We start from the raw sequence: 20,737 nt of genomic DNA on the forward strand, positions 1-20,737 counted from the left end.
CCACTGCTTTCCTCCATCCACAATACCAAAATAGCAAGGACATGTTGGCAAATCTTATAAGGCCAGAGCAACCAATCATCCAGGCTGTTGTCCTACAGCCACAGAAAAGGTTGCTGCCCCTCTTCAGCAACAACATGTAAATCTGGTTTCTCCATAGATATCCTTCCAACATGGGTGCACCAAAGGTAAAGCTAATTGTATCATTGAAATGTGCGACAACTCCACCATGTGAGGTTACTGTTGGTTTTTATAAAGTTTTCTAATGTCTGCGATTACTCAGTTATCATATCCTTGTCAGCTAAATTGAAATTTTTAGGTGATGATAAGCAACTATAGTATCTCTCTCTCTCTCTCTCTCTCTCTCTCTCTCTCTCTCTCTCTCTCTCTCTCTCTCTCTCTCTCTCCCCCTCCACACACACACACACACACACACACACACACACACACACACACACACACACACACACACACACACACACAGTGAATCATGTTTTTCATGTCAGATGTAATGTTCAGAGGTGACAGGAAAATGAATACACTCTCATGAAATGAAAGCATTAACTGATATTGCTTAACCTTTAAGGGTAAGAGATACATCCCATTATTGCTTAAACTCAAAGAAAGAGACTTCATCAGTGACGAAAAAGTGTAGTATTATGTGGTAGGGAACATCACCTGGACTGTGACAAAATATATTCACCCTGCACTATTAATGCAGTCTACCTTTCAGCCCCCTCACCCCATGTCTGAACTACAGGTAGGATATAATTAGGTCCAGAATCAAAACAAGTGTTGGACCAATGTGCCACAGCAGTTGCTGAAGATAAATAGAATAGTTTCCAATATACTGTGCAAAAAATGTATGTCAACCCAGCTTCCACATTCAAAAACATACAACTTATCACTCACACTTGGAAATCCTCAAAAATCACATTCCGATAAATCAAGATTTTAGATATGTATTTTTATTAATTTACTTATCGCTTTAGACTTATGATACATAATCACAATTCATGGCAGCAACATTTTGAAAATGCTGTACTTAGATTAGATGTAATTACAAGATATAAAACAAATCGAGTTTGCACAGGACAAATGTTTTCTTTCATATATTGTGTTCACAAGATGAACAATGACTATTATTACAAAAATATTAAAATACTTTTAAAGACTAGCACAGAATCACTATATTTTGCAATATATTTACTTTTATCAAAAAATATAACACTTCTAAAAAAACTATTCAAATTCTTCAAAGTGACAGTATAAAAAACTGCTCTATGCTTTCCATATTTTCAGATATATACAAAATCAATTATTTCCTGCTGCTTTCTGATTTTTAAGCCAGTGTAACATAATTTATACATTGCATACTAGATTGTCAAAGATCTAATGGAACTTCACATATACATAATTAGACTTTCTATATCTTACTGATTTTTAAGATTTAGGAACAACAAACAAAACCTGTGAACATCATTAGTCAGTAACAATATTCTATATGCACAGCACAAAGTACTTCTATGATGTGATGATTTGAAAGTGATGCATGAATCATTGTGAAATAACAACAGTTAGAAAATGAAAGACCAACAAATTCTGAATTGATGAACAAAAATTATAAATTACAGTATGTCATGGCAAGGCTGTGAAGCATAATGTGTTGATTCTTTTGGACAGCAGAAAACTGCTGAAAACTCTGGTAGTTGCTTCAGAACAACAGGAATCCTGCAACAAAAGAAATACAGAAAAAAACTTTAGTTATGAAATACGTCACCGAGTTATGGAAAAATATTTTATTTTCATAAATGGTTCTCATACCTGAAAGATGTATTAGTACACATTCACAAATATACTGGGTGTTCAAATTTTTAGAATCAAGATCTTAGCCAATAAATAATCCTATATCTTTTAGGTAAGGTACACATGGTAGCAAACTAATATTTCAGGTAGGATGAAGTACTGAATGAAAGATGCCTCTGAGGCACATTTTTATAAAATAAGTATGTTGCTGTATTAGTGTTGGTGGTGCTATCTTGATAAACATAGCAATCAGTAGCGTACCCAGATTTTTCAATTGAGGATACATGAGGTTACATGAAGTCATTCATGACTGAAATCACAGTATAAACTGAAGAGGAACTGATTAGAAGTGTCCTAGCCACTGTCTCATTACATAAGGGACAAGGAGGATATTTGAGAGTATATGTAAAAATATCGATACGCCATTTTAATAAATGAATTCTGAACCATTACTATGAACTTAAGGTGTTGCTGGAAGTGTAATGTGTATAGAAAACAAAATATTTGTTCCTGACGCCTGGTTTCCTCTATCATCTATACAATTATGAACCTAAAGGTTGGGTTACCCTATATATATATATATATATATATATATATATATATATATATATATAACAGAAAGAAACTTCCACATGGGAAAAATATATTAAAAATAAAGATTCCAAGACTTACCAAGCGGGAAAGCGCCGGCAGACAGGCACATGAACAAAACACACAAACACACACACAGAATTACAAGCTTTCGCAACTGGCAGTTGCTTCGTCAGGAAGGAAGGAAGGAGAGGGAAAAATGAAAGGGTGTGGGTTTTAAGGGAGAGGGTAAGGAGTCATTCCAATCCCGGGAGAGGAAAGACTTCCCTTAGGGGAAAAAAAGGACAGGTGTACACTCGCACACACACACACACACACACACACACACACACACACACATATCCATCCGCATAGAGTTAAGGGCAGAGATCTCTGCCCTTAACTCTTTGCCTTTAAATATGTCTGCTTGTGTCTGTGTATGTGCGGATGGATATGTGTGTGTGTGTGTGTGTGCGAGTGTACACCTGTCCTTTTTTTTTCCCCTAAGGGAAGTCTTTCCTCTCCCGGGATTGGAATGACTCCTTACCCTCTCCCTTAAAACCCACACCCTTTCATTTTTCCCTCTCCTTCCTTCCTTCCTGACGAAGCAACTGCCAGTTGCGAAAGCTTGTAATTCTGTGTGTGTGTTTGTGTGTTTTGTTCATGTGCCTGTCTGCCGGCGCTTTCCCGCTTGGTAAGTCTTGGAATCTTTATTTTTAATATATATATATATATATATATATATATATATATATATATATATATATATATATATATATATATATATATATATATATATATATCTGGTGTTCCATGTAATGTAAATACCTCAAATATTTTGTAAATGTTAAAATATTTCAAATGGTGATTGTCAGTAAGTGGTAATACAAAAGGGGCCAGATGATTTGACAGTGCAAATTTTTTAGCTATGAGACATTCAAGCAACTGCACTTTTTTAATGCAAGGTTCTTTTTTAATGACACTTGATATCTACTGATAAGAGCAGCTCACATTAATGGTCGCAGTTAAAAATTACTCAAAAGACTTTGACATCACATTTAGCTATTTATGAATTATTTTTTCAAAATATTTTTTTGCATGTCAACAAGTATTAAATCACTGTGCTCTATAAAAGTTAGGCATGTTAGTGTAAAATGCATGTCCATTTATCTATTATAAGTAGGCAGAAACCATGATCAATATCTCCAACTGCTCATGAAAAGTCAGGGGATTGCATAATATGCAGTGCATTTGATATATATCCAACCAACTAAAGTGTTTGTCTGGAGAGTCAGCAATTCATTTTAGAAAAATTATAGGTAAAATTCACACAGTTGTCTTCATTCCATATTATTTTTTATAGATTACTGTAATAAGTTTTATTATTTGTGCACTTGAGCTCTCAGGTCTGTATCTCTGAAGTGGAAGGGCCACTAGTGTTCAGTGCAGAGCTGTGGCCATCTTTACATGGGTGTCTCCAAGAATTAGTTCTAGGGAGGGCCACAATTTGTTAGAATGTTTTGACATAATAATAACAACAATACCAATAATAATACATATTTGTTTACTTAGTTTTAGCATAACTTACAAGATTTTGCAAATCTGAAAAATGCAGCATTTGATAACCATTCATTCAAAAATTTGGGAAGTACATGTGCCAAACAATTATTTTAAGAATTAATATAGTGACATTTACCCTCACTGCTTTGACAATATAAAGGGTTTTCAAAATTAATTATCTCAATAGAGATGTGCAACAAAAAGTATGTTTATTGTGAAAACTGTACATCTTCTGTAAGCAGTCATTACCATTACATCACAGTCTTTCCAAAATTTCCACCACTCACAATACAAAGGTGGAACACATGAACAATGAACTTTGCCACCTCATCCTGTAGTGTCTTAATGGAAAAGGATTCAGATGCTACACAAATTGCCGAATTGAGCTCATCCGATACTGTGGGATAGCTCTGGTGGACAATCGCTTTCAATGTGTCCTACAAACAGTGGTCACAATGTGTCAGATTGGGTGAATATGAAGACCAATTCACCCCCGCACCAGTAAATTTGCAGTAATCCAACCCAATGACTCTATTCCCAAAGTATTAATCAACAAAGCTAAACACTTTTTCAATGTAATCTGATTTGGCCCCATCTTGCACTAACTACTCGGTGCCTGGTCAATCTTCCGACACTAACTGTGTGGCAACAAACTGTTCCAGAGCTACAATTTAGTGCTTTTTAGCGATTGTTTATCACATGAAAAAGGGCCAATAATGCCTCTGCTGCACACCGCAGCCCAACCAGTAACTTTGGGAGAATACAGTGGCTTCGCTTTACACAAATGGGGATTTTCCGAACCACAAAAATCAGCAGTTTTCAGGTTTAAATGTGCCTCATCTGAAAACCAGATGCAGCCAACACAAAAATTCTTTATTAGAGATCACTGTGAGAATCTGGTTCACAAAGTCAGCTGTCATTCATGCTGCTGGAGGCTTTGGATTTCACATGCTGCGACACAGTCGTGAAATAAACAGTGTTCCAGATACTGTTATATGTTTTTTATTCCAGTTTTTGATCACAATATGAAGTCCTTCAACAATGACTGGTTTCAGTCATTAATGACCATCTTCAGATATGTTCTACACCATGTCCTAATGTGATAAAACCATAATAGCACCATCAAAATATATAATACGATGCTTTGCTGAGTGTATTTATTTGTTTTGATGATGCCATTACAGCTTTATCACATTACTACATGGTGTAAAACAGACCTGAAGATGGTCATTACTGACTAAAACCAGTCATCATCGAAGGCCTTCTTATTGTGATCAAAGACTGGAATAAAAAAACACTTGGCTTTGGATTTGTAATGGAAACATGTTTAGGCTTTGTTTACTATTTTCTGCATGCTGAAAGACTTCAAACGAATCTCTGCTGAAGTTCTTGAGACAGATTACCTTCAATTTTGCTAAATAAATCCAGAAACTGTGCGTGATGTTTTCAGGAGTAACAACAGTTAACCAGATCCATGCTAGATATCAGACACATTGCCTGACCAATGGTAGAGAGCTTGCGAACGGTTTTCACATCAGATCCTTTGGGAAAATTAAACAGTGTTTGAGAATGACACCTTATTGTTATAGAACTGTGTTCTAACATTTGGTATTCCAGTACCAAAAAAAGATAACATGCCTTATTTGAATCTCTCCCTTTGGTATACTAACCTCATTTCACATTTAAATGGTGGAACTGATCACTCTGAGCAGAGGCACACTGTACTTACTACTTATTGCCATTGCAGTGTCATATATTAGCAGCTTTTCCAACTATTTCAAAATTTCTGTATAAAATTCTTATAGCTTTCAGAATAAAATACCATTTATTGCACTTGTCTATTGATCTTAGTAATTAAGTAAATGTGTAAAGCACGCTAAGTTGCAGGAAGGCAACTTAGCGTGCTTTACAGTAAGTAGCAATCTATCTTTTCCTACATTATTCATATTCCTACCTAGAGTTTCCATTGTTTGAAATTGGTTTGTGAGATACTTAAGTTTGAAATCAGGGGCTCCTTCATTGGCCGCATCGTATTTACACATTATAAAAGCAGTATGTACAAGTATGTTTTCCATTATCAGCATTTCACTTAGCATCCACCTCTACTCTTACACTCTGCTAGTCACCTTAAGGTGTGTGCTTGAGGATACTTCAGGTACCCATATCATTTCCTCCTTTCCCTGTCATGTGCACAAATGATGTGTGGGAGGAATGACTGTAAATCTCTGTATAAGCTCTAATTCCCCCTATGTTTCTCAACCTGGTCATTTTGAAAGATGTATGTGCTAAGCAGAAATATGTTGCCTGACTTCTTGAAACATGTTGAAATTGACGTTGATGTTGTTGTTATTGCTGTCTTTGTTGTTGTCATGGTCTTCAGTTCGAATACTGGTCTGACCGAGCTCTTCATGTTACTCTATCCTGTGTAAGCCTCTTCATCTCTAAATAACTACTGCAACCTACACCCTTCTGAATGTGCTGACTGTATTTATCTCTCGGTCTCCCTCTACAATTTTTAGCCCCCACACTTACCTCCAATACTAAATTGTTGATCTCTTGATGTCTCAGAATATGTCCTATCAACCGATCCGTTCTTTTAGTCGGGCTCTGCCACAAATTTATTGTCTCCCCAATTCTATTCAGTACCTCTACATTAGTTACGTGATCTACCCATCTAATCTTCAACATTCTTCTGTAGTGCCACATTTCAAAAGCTTCTTTCTTTTCTTGTCTAAAATATTTATCATCCATGTTTCACTTCCATGCATGAGTACACTCAAGAAAAATATCTTCTTCGGAAACACTTTTCTTGCCACTGCCAGTCTATATTTTACATCCTCCCTCCTTTGGCCATCACAGTTATTTTGCTACCTAAATAGCAAAACTCATCTACTACTTTAAGAATCTCATTTGCTAATCTAATTACCTCAGCGTCACCTGATTTCATTCAACTATATTCCATTATCTTTCTCTCACTTTTGTTGAAGTTCATCTTATACCCTCCTTTCAAGACACAGTCCATTCCATTCAGCTGCTCTTCCATGTTTTGCTGTGTCTGACAGAATTACAATGTCACTGGGAAACCTCAAGGTTTTTATTTCTTCTCCCTGAGCTTTCATTCCTATTTCAATTTTTTCTTTGGTATAATTTACTGCTTGCTTACCGTATAGAGTGAATAACACTGGCAAACAGCTACACCCCAATCTCGCTCCCTTCTAAATCACTACTTCCCTTTCATGCCCCTCAACTCTTGTAACTATTGTCTCAGTTCTACAAAAGTTGTAAATAGCTTTTCGCTCCATGTATTTTATCCCCACTACCTTCAGAAGTTCAAAGAGAATATTTCAGTCAACACTGTCAAAAGCTTTCCCTAAGTCTACAAATGCTACAAACATAGATTTGCCTTTCATTAACAATCTTCTAAGAGAAGTCATAGGGCAATACTGCCTCTTTTGTTCCTGCATTCCTGTGAACTTCAAATTGATCTTCCCTAATGTCGTTTTCTAGCAGTTTTTTCATTCTTCTGTAAAATTTGTGTCAGTGTTTTGCAACCATTTAAACTGAAAGTTGGGTAATTTTCACACCTCTCAGCAACTGCTTTCTGTGGAATTACTGCATTCTTCTCATACACCTTGCATGCGAGATGGAAGAGTTTTGCCATGAATGGGTCTCTCAGTGCTATCAGTAGTTCTTACAGAATGTCATCTCCCCTCCAGGGGCCTTTATTCGACTTAGGTCCTTCAGATTTTAATTGTTTAAATGAAGATTGTATATTCGAAAGCTGTTGTGTAAAGACCTTGGCATATCAGTCATTTCAATTTACAAAATTCCAGAAAGGGCATTAGTCACACCATTCCTCTCTAAATTCCAGTGCTTGCTAAATAAACTGAAGCAAGAAAAGAAGAAAATAATTGTAATAGCAATTGATTTTAATGTAAACACTGCAAATAACAATGAAGAATCAACAAAATTTATTGATTCAATTAAAAAGGCTGGTTTTAACCTAAATTTTTTGTAGTTCGCCAGAGAAAATATTCACTCAGCAACAAGCATTGATAACATTGTACTAAATTACTGTTTTGATGATGCTGATCACTCAGCCTTGTCTGTCTCATTGCCAAAAACTGATAAACATAATGCAAGAAAAACCCATATCAAAAGAAGTTTCAATAAAACAAATATTGAAATAATATATGAGAAACTAAGTACAGTTAAATGATTTCTCGGGGATGGAGATTCAACACGTGATAACTTTAGTGCATTCTTAAATAGTTTTCTTGAAGCATTTAAATGAAACTTTCCCACCAAGATCATATTCCAATAAAATATCAAATAAGATAAGATGGATCACACTAGAAATAAAAATAATATCCAGTGAGAGGAAAAGGAAGGTACACAATCAGCTGAAGTACAGCAAAGATCCTGATATTGTAAAATATGTTAGGAACTATTTTTTTTTAATGTGAATGTTTTAAAACAAATGACAAATAATACATTCATTCTAGGGCAAAAAAATAAAACAAGGGCAGTCTGGTCTGTAGTTAAGTCTGAATTAGGCATCAAAAATTACAAACAAGGCATTTAACAAATCAAACTTTACTAAAACCTGTTGTACATCCCGGTCAAATATCTAAGTGCTTCAATGAGCACTTAATAAATGTGGCAAAATCTGATTTAGATGCAGTAAATTATGAGCAGGAAGTAAATAGTTTGGATTGAAAAGTAATTTCAGTGAATATCTTTAAAAAATTCAACACAGTCTCTACAAAATTTGTTGAAAATGTCATACTCTCCTTAAAAGACAAGTATTCTGCAGGTTGGGATGGGATAACCACCAAAGTAATTAAAAAAGTTTACAATATAATAGCTCATCCTCTCTCTCACACACAATAAACAAATTGTCTGAGGAAGGTTACTTCCCTGACTTCTTGAAATATGTGGAAGTAAAACCAATGTTAGAAAAGGTTCACAAGATGATATGGGAAATTATCGCTCCACTTCTGTTCTTCCAGTCATATCAGAAATATTTTTAAAAATTGCTGTTTTACAGGCAGAAAGCTTCATCACACAATATGATATCATTTCAAATAACGAATTTGGCTTCTGATGAGGTACAAACATAGTACATGTGATAATTGGATTTGTCGAAAAAATTACTTCATCAGTTAGAGACGGAAACTCAAGTTGCAGAAACATCCTGTTATCTTACAAAAGCATTCGATACTGTAAACCATGTCCTGCTGCTTTTCAAACTCAACAGATATGGAATAAGGGATATTGCTTTGAAATGGTTTGAATCATATCTCACAGAGAGGAAATAAAGGGTAATAACCACATCAATTGGAGCAGATTACTTCGCAGAGTGGAAATCTGTGTCACAATGTGCTCCTCAATGTTCAGTTCTTAGACCAATTTTATTCCTGTTCCAAGCAAATGACTTGCCTCTCAATATAAACAACCATCTAACTATGTTTGCTGGTGATACTTCTGCCCTTATTGAAAATGAAACTTCTGATAACATACCTGCCTCGGGCATGGATGTGTGTGATGTTCTTAGGTTACTTAGGTTTACGTAGTTCTAAGTTCTAGGGGACTGATGACCTCAGATGCTGAGTCTAATGGTGCTCAGAGCCATTTGAACCATTTTCAATAATACACCACAGAGAGTCATGAATATGTTAAGTAACTTGGAAACATGGTTCTGTCTAAATGGCTTAATGCTAAAGATTTCAGAAATCCACATGATGAGTTTTAAAACCAAACAGTCAAAAACTAAAGACATCTGTATTGCTCACAATAATCAAAAAAATGGAAGAACTTGACTCAGTCAGATTTCTAGGAATAAACTTAGACAGAAATTTGAGTTGGAATATCTATCAAATAAATTAAACAGCCTTGCGTTTGCTCATATGGACACCAGGTAAATAGCATACGACAACTACTATGAATCTGTTATTAGATATGATACAATGTTTTGGGGAAACTCAAGAAACGTTACACAAATTTTAAAGTTACAAAAAAGAACATGTACACTACATAGCACAGTGTGTCATTTAAAGACCTAGAAGTATTAATTGTCACCTCTTTACACATCTTTAAGGTGATTCTTTTCCTACACAGCAGCTCTGATCTATTTAAAAAAGAATTAAACACTCAATACAACACAAGACAAAAAGAAAACTTTTTGCTGACCTCACATCACATAAGCTGTGTGCTCAGTACATAGCCATGAAAATTCACAACAAAATAAAAGGATGTGACATAACAAATATCGAGATAAATATTTTAAAAAGTAAGTTATGTGATTTTCTAATTGAAAGATGCTACTACTCAGTGAAAGATTTCAAGAAGGACTAAGTCTACTTTGAGCTGGATCTCTAAAATGGAATAAAAATTTATGGTGTTATAGTGGATGTAACAGGGTGTACACAAGGCCAAGGAAAAAAAATTTCTAGATTTTTCCTGTATTTTCCAGTTAAAAATACATTTTCTCATGGGTCAAAACACACTTTTTCCATGTTGAGTGACAGTATACTTTTCCTCGGAACTGCAAAACTTAACAATCCTTTGGTTGGTTATGGTTTTATACACTGGCGTAGAATTTCCTGGCACTTTACAAAACGAAACTGTGGGAACAAAACACTTTTTGGAAAGATGTCTTACGTGCAGCAAAATGTACACTGCATATTTTTGTATTATGCAAGTATAAATTCAAATTCCACCAAACAGCACATGTTACATTCCCAAGCATTGAAATCAGGATTGCAATGCACTTTTGTAAGCCAGTCATAGCTCGTGTCACGTGATCTCGCCAGATGATGGCAGCGGATATTCAGATCATAGGACATGTGACACAGTCAGCCAAAAGCAACATTACTGTTAAGTAGCGCGAAGATGCAAATAGGAAAAGTTAATGGTTTAAATTAATATACCTTTTTTTTGCCGTTTTAGGGCACACAGCTACAATGGTCATTAGTGCCCTGACTAAGTAAAGAATGCACCGCGAGGCACAAGGTTAAAACAGCAACTAAAAGAGATAACACTATAAAAGACATATTAACAGGCATAGGATTAAAAAAAATGACAGCATAATCAAACGTCCTTAGGCAGTTGTGTCAAGTTGATAAAACGAAGAACGCGAGCAGCAGCACCTGGATCATTTGCTAAAATGGCATCCAGAGTACATGTCAGGCCAAGATCAAGACGCAGTGTAGTAAAATCTGGACAGGACGTTAAAATGTGGCAGACCGCCCACATGGACAGAACAGCGCCGGCGCAGCCATCAGCAGATGGCGAAGGCTGAACCGGCAGTGTCCAATTCGTAGCCGGGCCAAAACGACCTCCTCCCGCCGAGAAGGACGTGAGGACGATGTCCAAGCCACGGGAAGAGGTTTCAAGGCCCGAAGCTTGTTGTCCGTAAGTGCAGCCCAATCGGCATGCCACAGCGATAAAATGCGCCGACAAATGACCCTGCTACAATCTGATAAAGGGACACAACAAGAAGCCGTCTGAGGCTAGAGGACTGCAGCCTTGGCCGTGGCATCTGCAGCTTCGTTCCCAGGGATATCGACATGGCCAGGAACCCACATAAACTGGAGACCCGTCATCCACCAGCTGCTGTAGAGAGCGTTGGATCCGGTGCACGAAAGGGTGAACCGGATACGAATCACTGAGGCTCTGGATGGCGCTCAGAGAATTGGAGCAGATGACATAAGCAGAATGTTGGTGGCAGCAGATGTAAAGAACAGCCTGGTAGAGGGCATAGCTCAGCTGTGAAGACCGAACAATGGCCATGTAGCCGGTATTTGAAACTTTGTGCCCCAACAATAAAAGAACACCCGACCCCGTCATTGGTCTTAGAGCCATCTGTATAAATGAAGGTCACATTAATGAACTTCAAACAAAGTTCGACAAAACGGGAGTGGTATATCGAACCGGGGGTAACCTCCTTCAGGAGCAAGCTGAGGTCAAGGTGAACGCGAACCTGAGCCTAGAGCCAAGGTGGCGTGTGGCTCTCGCCCACTCTAAAGATTGCAGGGAGTGAAAAATCAAGGTGATAAGGAGGCGACGAAAGCGAACTCCAGGGGGTAGCAGGGCAGAGACATACAACCCGTATTGACGGTCGAGAGATGGGTGGTCGGACATTGACAGTAGCCGACAGGCATAATGACAAAGCAGTATATCGCGCCGGTAGGTGAGTGGCAATTCACCGGCTTCAGCATGAAGACTCTCGACGGGTCTAGTATAAAACGCTCCGATCGCAAGACATAAACCCCGATGTTGTACAGAGTTGAGGCGGTGTAAGATGGATGGCCGTGCAGAGGAGTATATGAAGCTCCCATAATCCAGCTTGGAGCGGATGATCGACCGATATAGACAAAGTAGGACGGTTCGATCCGCTCCCCACGACATACCACAGAGAACATGGAGGACATTTATAGAACGGGTACAACAGGCAGCCAAGTTTGACACATGTGGTGACCAGCTAAGTTTCCTGTCAAATGTCAGACCTAAAAAGTTTGTTGTCTCCACGAATGGGAGAGCAACGGGACCGAGTCGTAAGGACGGTGGGAGAAACTCTTTGTAGTGCCAGAAGTTAATACAGACCGTCTTCTCGGCAGAAAAACGGAAGCCATTGGCGACACTCCAGGAGTAAAGACGATCAAGAGAACGCTGAAGACAGCGCTCCAGGAAACATGTATACTGCGCGCTGCAATAGATGGTAAAATCGTCCACGAAAAGGGAGCCTGATACATCTGCTGGGAGGCAATCCATTATTGGATTGATCGCTATGGCGAAGAGAGCGACGCTCAAAACTGAGCCCTGTGGCACCCCATTCTCCTGGCGGAACGTGTCTGACAGGACAGAACCCACACATAACCTGAACTGTTGATCAATTAAAAAGAAATGAATAAAAAGAGGGAGGCGGCCGCGAAGACCCCATGTATGCATGGTGCGGAGAATGCCCGCCCTCCAACAGGTGTCGTAAGCCTTCTCCAAATCAAGGAACACAGCCGTGGTGAGGCGCTTCTGCAAGAAGTTATTCATAATTAAGGTCGACAAGGTAACCAGATGGTCGACAGCAGAGCGGCGCCTACGAAATCCACATTGTACATTGGTAAGTAGGCGTTGAGATTCGAGCAGCCAAACCAAAGGAGAGTTAACCATTCGCTCCATCACCTTACACACATAGCTGGTAAGCGAGATGGGTTGATAACTGGAAGGCAAGTGCTTGTCCTTCCCCGGCTTAGGAATTGGTACAACAATAGACTCGTGCCAGCATGCGGGAACATGTCCCTCAATCCAAATGCGATGGTAAGTACGAAGAAGGAAACCTTTACCCGCAGGAGAAAGGTTCTTCAGCATCTGAATATGAATAGAATCAGGCCCTGGAGCGGAGGACCGTGAGCGGGCAAGTACATTTTCGAGTTCCAGCATGCTGAATGGGGCATTATAACTTTCACGATTCGAGGAGTGGAAGTTAGGTGGCCTCGCCTCCTCTGCCTGTTTTTTGGGGAGAAAGGCAGAGTGGTAATGAGCAGAGCTCGAAACCTCTGCGAAAAAGCGGCCGAGGGCATTGGAGACATCCTAAGGGGCCACAAGGACGTCATTCACGACCTTCAATCCAGAAACTGGTGAGTGGACCTTAGTGCCAGATAGCCGGTGCAGGCTACCCCAGGCAACAGGAGGAGGAGTAAAACTGTTGAAGGTGCTTGTGAAAGCAGCCCAGCTGGCTTTCTTGCTTTCTTTAATAATACGACGACACTGCACACGTAATCGTTTATAATTGATACAATTCACCACTGTAGGGTGGCGTTTAAAGGTGCGTAAAGCAGGTCGACGAGCACGTAAAGTGTCGCTACATGCTGCGATCCACCAGGTGACCGGTAGGCGACTTGGAGAAGAAGTAGTGTGAGGGATGGAATATTCAGCAGCAGTGAGAATGACTTCCGTGAGGTGTGCGCCCTGACTATCGCAGCTTGTGAAGGTTTGATCCTGAAAGGTCGCCCTGGAAGAGAAGAGCCCCCAGTCTGCTTTGGAGATGTTCCAACTAGTTGAGCACGTAGAGGGGGTATGATGCAGGAGATGGATAACACACGGGAAGTGGTCACTCGAATATGTATCAGAAAGTGCAAGTTGGGTAGTACATACAGAGAGGTCTAAATGGGAATAGGTGTGAGATGTGTCTGAAAGAAAAGTAGGGGCGCCAGTATTGAGGCAGACAAGATTAAGCTGGTTGAAAATGTCTGCTAACAGGGAGCCCCTCGGACAGGATGCTGGAGAGCCCCAAACAGGATGGTGAGCATTGAAGTCTCCAGTTAACAAAAATGGTGCAGGTAGCTGAGCAATAATTTGCATCATGTCTGCCCTGGTAACGGCAGACGATGATGGAGTGTAAATGGTACAAATGGAAAATGTAAAAGTGGGGAGAGTAATTTGGATGGCAACTGCCTGCAGGCCGGTGTGCAATGTGATGGGATCATAGTAGATATCATCCTGGACCAGCAACATAACCCCTCCATGAGCCGGAATACCTGCCACAGGGGGAAGGTCAAAACGCACAGAGGTGTAGTGTGCCAAGGCAATGTGATCGAATGGGCGTAGCTTCATTTCCTGGAGGGCTACGACGAGCGGACGGTGCAAGCGGAGCAGCAACTTCAAGTCCTCTCGGTTGGAGCGAATGCTGTGAATATTCCAGTGAATAAGTGCCATCGTGAGAAGAAAAAGAAAAAGAAGATGCAAGAAGGGGTCACCTCGAAGGCCGCTGAGGGCCTGGCTTCGAGCGAGCACTGCTGCTGCTAGCAGTAGGCGGACAGTCATCGTCCATTTGTTCTATAGGTTCATCGGCCATCTTGTTAAGTCAGCCGGGAGGGGGAGCTTCCTCCGCTGGTGAATGACCAGATGTTCGGCTACCAGCGGTGCGGCCAGGTGAAACGGATGACGGCCTGGGGCGGCAACCGCTGGGTGGTGCAGCAGAAGAAATGCGAAGTCACGGGGAACGAGAACTGTGCTTCCTATGAGCCTTCTTGGAAGGTCGTTTTGTGGAAGTATTGGTCGATGGCTGGGAGTTCGTGGTACGTAGGAGGTCTGCACGAGACAGTTCCTTCTTGAAGGCCCGTGCATCTGACTTCTGGGTCTTCGTCTTGGCAGAAGCCAATGAAGGTGCTTGTGTCTGAGGGGTGACGGGAGGAAGAGGAGACGTCGACCGGGCGATCTTAGCACTGGCCGAACGGATGACCGTAGTGCTGAAGGTCAGATTGCATGTCTGCGTCGCCACCTCCCTGGTAGTCCGAGGAGAGGCGAGGACAGTACTGTATTTCCCCGCTGGGAGCAGCGTGGGCTTCCTACTAGCAAATAGTTTGCAAGCAGCTGTCGTGGACACTTTCTCTTTGACCCAAATTTCTTGGATACAGCGTTCTTCCTTGTAGATGGGACAGACGCGGGAGGACACCGCATGGTCATCCTGACAGTTCACACAACGAGGAGACGGAGGTGGACAGTCACCCTCATGGGCATCCCTGCCACAAGTGACACATTTAGCCGCGTTGGAACAAGACTGGTGAGTGTGATTAAAACGCAGACACTGGTAGCAGCGCGTTGGTGTCGGGATATAGGGGCGAACAGAAATAACCTCGTAGCCCGCTTTGATGCGCGACGGCAGCTGAACACTATCAAAGGTCAAGAAAATTGTCCGGGTTGGTACAACGTCATTGTTGACCTTTTTCATGACCCTATGGACAGCCGTCACGCCATGATCAGCGAGGAAAGACTGAATCTCCTCATCAGTCAATCCATCAAAAGAGTGATCTAGTATATACCACACCACGAGACAAATTTGAAGTGCAGTGAGCCTCCACTCGGACAGGGAACGTGTACAGGAGTGTGGCCCGAAGCAGTTTTTGTGCCTGAAAGGCGCTCTCAGTTTCTAGTAACAAGGTACACAACCTGGTACAAGACTTGACCGATCCGGCTATGGCATCTACGCCCTTCTAGATAACGAAAGGTTTAACAGAGGAAAAATTCTTTCCGTCCTCAGATCGAGAAACTACGAGGAACTGTGGGACAGGCGGTAGTACTTTTGTCACTGCTGGCTGGCCAAGTTTCCGTTTTTGGGCAGAAGTCGAGAGAGAAGAAGAAGAGAAATCCATTGTGGAGGAATCCCCCATGATTGCCAGTGTCTCCGATGGTGTGCTCCTTCCTTGTGGGGACCCTCTCAGAGGGCACTCCCGCTTAGGTGATTGTTCACACCTCAGGTCACACCTCCCGAGAAATGGACGGAGGGACCAATCGGCATGGTCGGAAGGTCTCAGCTCAGGCAATCACCCCTCCCTGGTCCTGGCCTTTACCAGGGGGTACGTGCATGCCTTACTTGTCTACCCAGAGCGGGAATTACGCGTTACCCCGTCACCGGCTACGCGTGCGAATGCGTGGGTCGGCCTTCAGGCATGCACAGGGAGGAAGGAAGAAGAGGAAAAAGAAAGGAGAGAGGGAAAGAAAGGACAGATTGTCTCAAATGCCAAGGCAGAGACCAGAGAAGGCAAGGAGAAGAAGGCAAGGAGAAGAATGCAAGGGAAAGAGTAAGTAAGACAGTGAGATGGAGAAGAACAAAGAAAGGAACCAACCAAAGGAAGGAAGAAACCAGAAGAAGTGAACAAACCAAGTGATCGCAAATATAGGTCATGGAACCGTCCGTCTCCGGATGCAGGTGCTAACTACCCCCTTGAGGGGGAGGGACTCCTTTTAGTCGCTTCTTACGATAGGCAGGAATACCTCAGGCCTACTCTAACCCCCGGACCCGCAGGGGGGTAATATACATAGTGTTGCTACAAGGAAAGAAAAGTTTGCACATATAATGTTGGTCTCAGAGATTAATAAGCTTCAAGAGAAGCTAAGTTTTCACATATAATGTTGATGTTTTTTGGGTGTGTTAAACTTTACGATACAGCACACAAATGTGCCAGTAAAATTTTTAACAGCAGCATAAATGTCTATCTTCTGGGCTTGAAATTATTCTAAATGGTCATCTGTAAAGAGTTAATTTTTAAATGAGAGTCAAATGCTCTGTGATTTAAGAAATTCATCATACATTCTCGCACATAGTTCATCTTGCATAAAAGGAAATTTACTTTGAAAGTAATGCTTTACAAACCACAATTCGCAATATTTTCCTGTGACCTGTTAGAAAAAGGTTCGTTTCAGCAGTTGCCAGTGACCGCCAGATAACAGGCATCACCGCGCTTGTGCAGCTACGATTCTGTAATATATAGGTCAGTGTTGAACACTGAATATATCTTTGTCATGAAGAATTGTAATAACACAAATACAATGAGCTCAAGATTTTGAGACTCAGAAATTACAAGAGAAGCAGTCAAAATGAAGATGAAATCAAGTCATTTTGAATGCAAGAATGCAACATCAATTGCACTCACAAATCAATTCAGCTGTATAATTATGCAGTCCAGAAATGTTATCACAGAGTTCTAAGCAAAAACAGAACCATGTGACTAAATTCTAACCATCTGGAAGTACAAATACTTTTGCAGAACCCAACAATATAGATATTTTTTCTGAAACATTGTGTACTACTTTGCTAACCATGACTAAACATTCAAATAATGTTATCTTTTGTACAGACATTATTTGCATGAAGAAATCTTTAAGCTCTCCTCCTTCTAGATCCCTGTCCTTGTAGTTGAAGTACACTTGTAACTTTGTTCTAATAAGATCTGCTAACTTTTCACAATTGTTGATGTATTCTTTAACCAAAGCAATACAACATACCTAGAACTATACAAGATTTTACTGAAGTCTTAAGCATGTAACTCTTATTTTTAATTGTTATTTTGCTATTAAAATAATGAAGTTTACTGTACTTACAACTGGCTACTGTTTAATCTTCTACTAACTGTGTTATCAATATCCATCTGTTGGATTGTTGAGTGTGAACACGTACTCTGAAAAATAAAGAAGAATACTCATAGTGGCAGAGCATAAACAATGCAGAATCATATTATTGTAACACAGATCGCATATACAAATAGATATAAAACATTAGCTTTCAAATCCAACATTCCTTCATTAAAAGCTAAGCAAAAGCATGAGAATGGGTAAATCAAGATAGCAAAAACAAAATACAGAACAAAAATCATAATTTATTGGGTTGTTGCAATCCATGAGTCACTCCTCCTATAACTTACTCCAGACGTAAAGAACAGAAGATTCTAGTTAAACACAAGACAAAGTCACTGTAAACAGATCTGAGGTCATACAACATTTTTACTATAGCCTGATTAAGCAAAAACAGTTTACAACAGTTAACTAATAACACAGTTTCTAAAAGCTGGTCCTCTTCAGTAACATATACCCTGACTTGCTCCTTATCCGACCACTCAACTACAAGGCAAGTTGTTACTTTTACTCAGTCCATTATTTATATTCTGTTGAAGTTCTCCCTGAAACACAATTAATCCAAAACCAGAATGGGTGCAGACTGCAAAAAAGACAGAAACAAATACTTTACTTGTGAGAGTTTAATGAGAATTCAATTCACTGGCAGATAATAATAGTATGGATTCCAGTGATCATGGCACAGACAGCACATTGGACATCAGGCACCAACAAATGATATGAGCCTCACCAAAAAGTCTGAGTATGAGGCTAACTTTATAAGTACGTGTAACCAGCCAAATATTCATGTCACATAGAAGCTATTACTTTGATGTTTAATTGCACTATTGCATAATATGCAGTGCTTCTATAATCAAGTTGAGATCACAGGAAATCACTGTAGAATTATCTACTTTGTATGACCAGTGACAAAGTTGCTACAGGAAGTACACTACTGGCCATTAAAATTGCTACACCATGAAGATGACTTGCTGCAGATGCAAAGTTTAATCGACAGGAAGAAGATGCTGTGATATGCAAATGATTAGCTTTTCAGAGCATTCACACAAGGTTGGCACCGGTGGCAACACCTACAAGGTGCTGACACGAGGAAAGTTTCCAACCGATTTCTCATACACAAACAGCAGTTGACCAGCGTTGCCCGGTGAAACGTTGTTGTGATGCCTCGTGTGAGGAGGAGAAATGCGTACCATCACATTTCCGACTGTGATAATGGTCGGATTGTAGCCTATTGCGATTGCTCTTTATCGTATCGCGACATTGCTGCTCGCGTTGGTCGAGGTCCAATTACTGTTAGCAGAATATGGAATCGGTGGGTTCAGGAGGGTAATATAGAACGCCGTGCAGGATGCCAACAGCCTCGTATCACTAGCAGTTGAGATGACAGGCATCTTATCCGCATGGCTGTAACAGATCGTGCAGCCACGTCTTGATCCCTGAGACAACAGATGGGGACATTTGCAAGACAGCAACCATCTGCACAAACAGTTCGACGATGTCTGCAGCAGCTTGGAATATCAGCTCTGAGACCATGGCTGCGGTTACCCTAGACGCTGCATCACAGACAGGAGCACCTGCGATGGTGTACTCAGTGATGAACCTGGGTACATGAATGGCAAAACGTCATTTTTTCGGATGAATCCAGGTTCTGTTTACAGCATCATGATGGTCGCATTCGTGTTTGGCGACATGGCGACGAACGCACATTGGAAGCGTGTATTCGTCATCGCCATACTGGCGTATCACCTGGTGTGATGGTATGGGTATGCCAATGATTACAAGTCTCGGTCACCTCTTGTTCGCATTGACGGCACTTTGAACAGTGGACGTTTCATTTCTGGTGGGTTATGACCTGTGGCTCTACCCTTCATTCGATCCCTGTGAAACCCTACATTTCCGCAAAATAATGCATGAACGCATGTTGTAGGCCCTGTATGGTCCTTTCTGGATACAGAAAATGTTCGACTGCTGCCCTGGCCAGCACATTCTCCACATCTCTCACCAATTGAAAACGTCTGGTCAAGGTGGCCGAGCAACTGGCTTGTCACAATATGCTAGTCACTACTCTTGATGAACTGTGGTATCGTGTTGAAGCTGCATGGGCAGCTGCACCTGCACAAGCCATCCAAGCTCTGTTTGACTCAATTCCCAGGCGTATCAAGGCCGTTATTACAGCCAGAAGTGGTTGTTCTGGGCACTGATTTCTCAGGATCTATGCACCCAAATAGCGTGAAAATATAATCACATGTTAGTTCTAGTATAATATATTTGTCTAATGAACACCCGTTTATCATCTGCATTTCTTTTTGGTCTAGCAATTTTAATGGCCAGTAGTGTATGTTGAAATTCTTGGTCTTCAAACACAGGGTGTCCATAGATGTTTACCCTGACTTAAATATTAATTACATTTATGATGGTAACACTTGTTTTTTGTAACAGGTCTACTACAGAACCCATCAAGTTTCTGTATGGCTGCATCTCCTTCAACATTTTCATGCCACAAGGCACACTCCTGGCGGGGTCAGGGATTTTCCCTGCCTCGTGATGACTGGGTGTTGTGTGCTGTCCTTAGGTTAGTTAGGTTTAAGTAGTTCTAAGTTCTAGGGGACTGATGACCATAGATGTTAAGTCCCATAGTGCTCAGAGCGCCCCCCCCCCCCCCCCCAAAAAAAAAAAAAGGCGCACTGTGTGAGCTATACCATAAAAATGGCTTTTGCCCCAGGAGAAACCTCAATGTGTTATGTGGCTAGCAGAAAACAAATCACCGATTACCACACAGTAAGAGTTTGTGTCCCATTACGGAGCAAAATAACTGGATTTCAAGTTAATCAGAACATGCATGGAAACTTTTTTTGCAACAGAGTCAGTTCAGAAATGAACAAGCTGTGGCAGACTA

The 20,737-nt window shown here is 40.6% G+C and overlaps 1 protein-coding gene across 2 annotated transcripts in view; it reads right to left on the minus strand.

Moving 5' to 3' along the window:
* Positions 1-943: 943 nt before the first annotated feature.
* Positions 944-20,737, minus strand: part of LOC126353944 (endothelin-converting enzyme homolog) — a 609,153-nt gene continuing 589,359 nt past the window's right edge. For both annotated transcript variants that reach the window (XM_050003231.1, XM_050003230.1), the window contains 2 exons: positions 17,812-17,888; positions 944-1,728 (listed from right to left, as the gene is read on the minus strand). In XM_050003231.1, the coding sequence (XP_049859188.1) occupies positions 1,626-1,728; positions 17,812-17,888 (180 nt within the window). In that variant the 3' untranslated portion in view covers positions 944-1,625. The remainder of the gene's footprint in view (positions 1,729-17,811; positions 17,889-20,737) is intronic.

Source organism: Schistocerca gregaria, chromosome 3 (assembly GCF_023897955.1).
Source record: "Schistocerca gregaria isolate iqSchGreg1 chromosome 3, iqSchGreg1.2, whole genome shotgun sequence".
Lineage (NCBI taxonomy): Eukaryota > Metazoa > Arthropoda > Insecta > Orthoptera > Acrididae > Schistocerca > Schistocerca gregaria.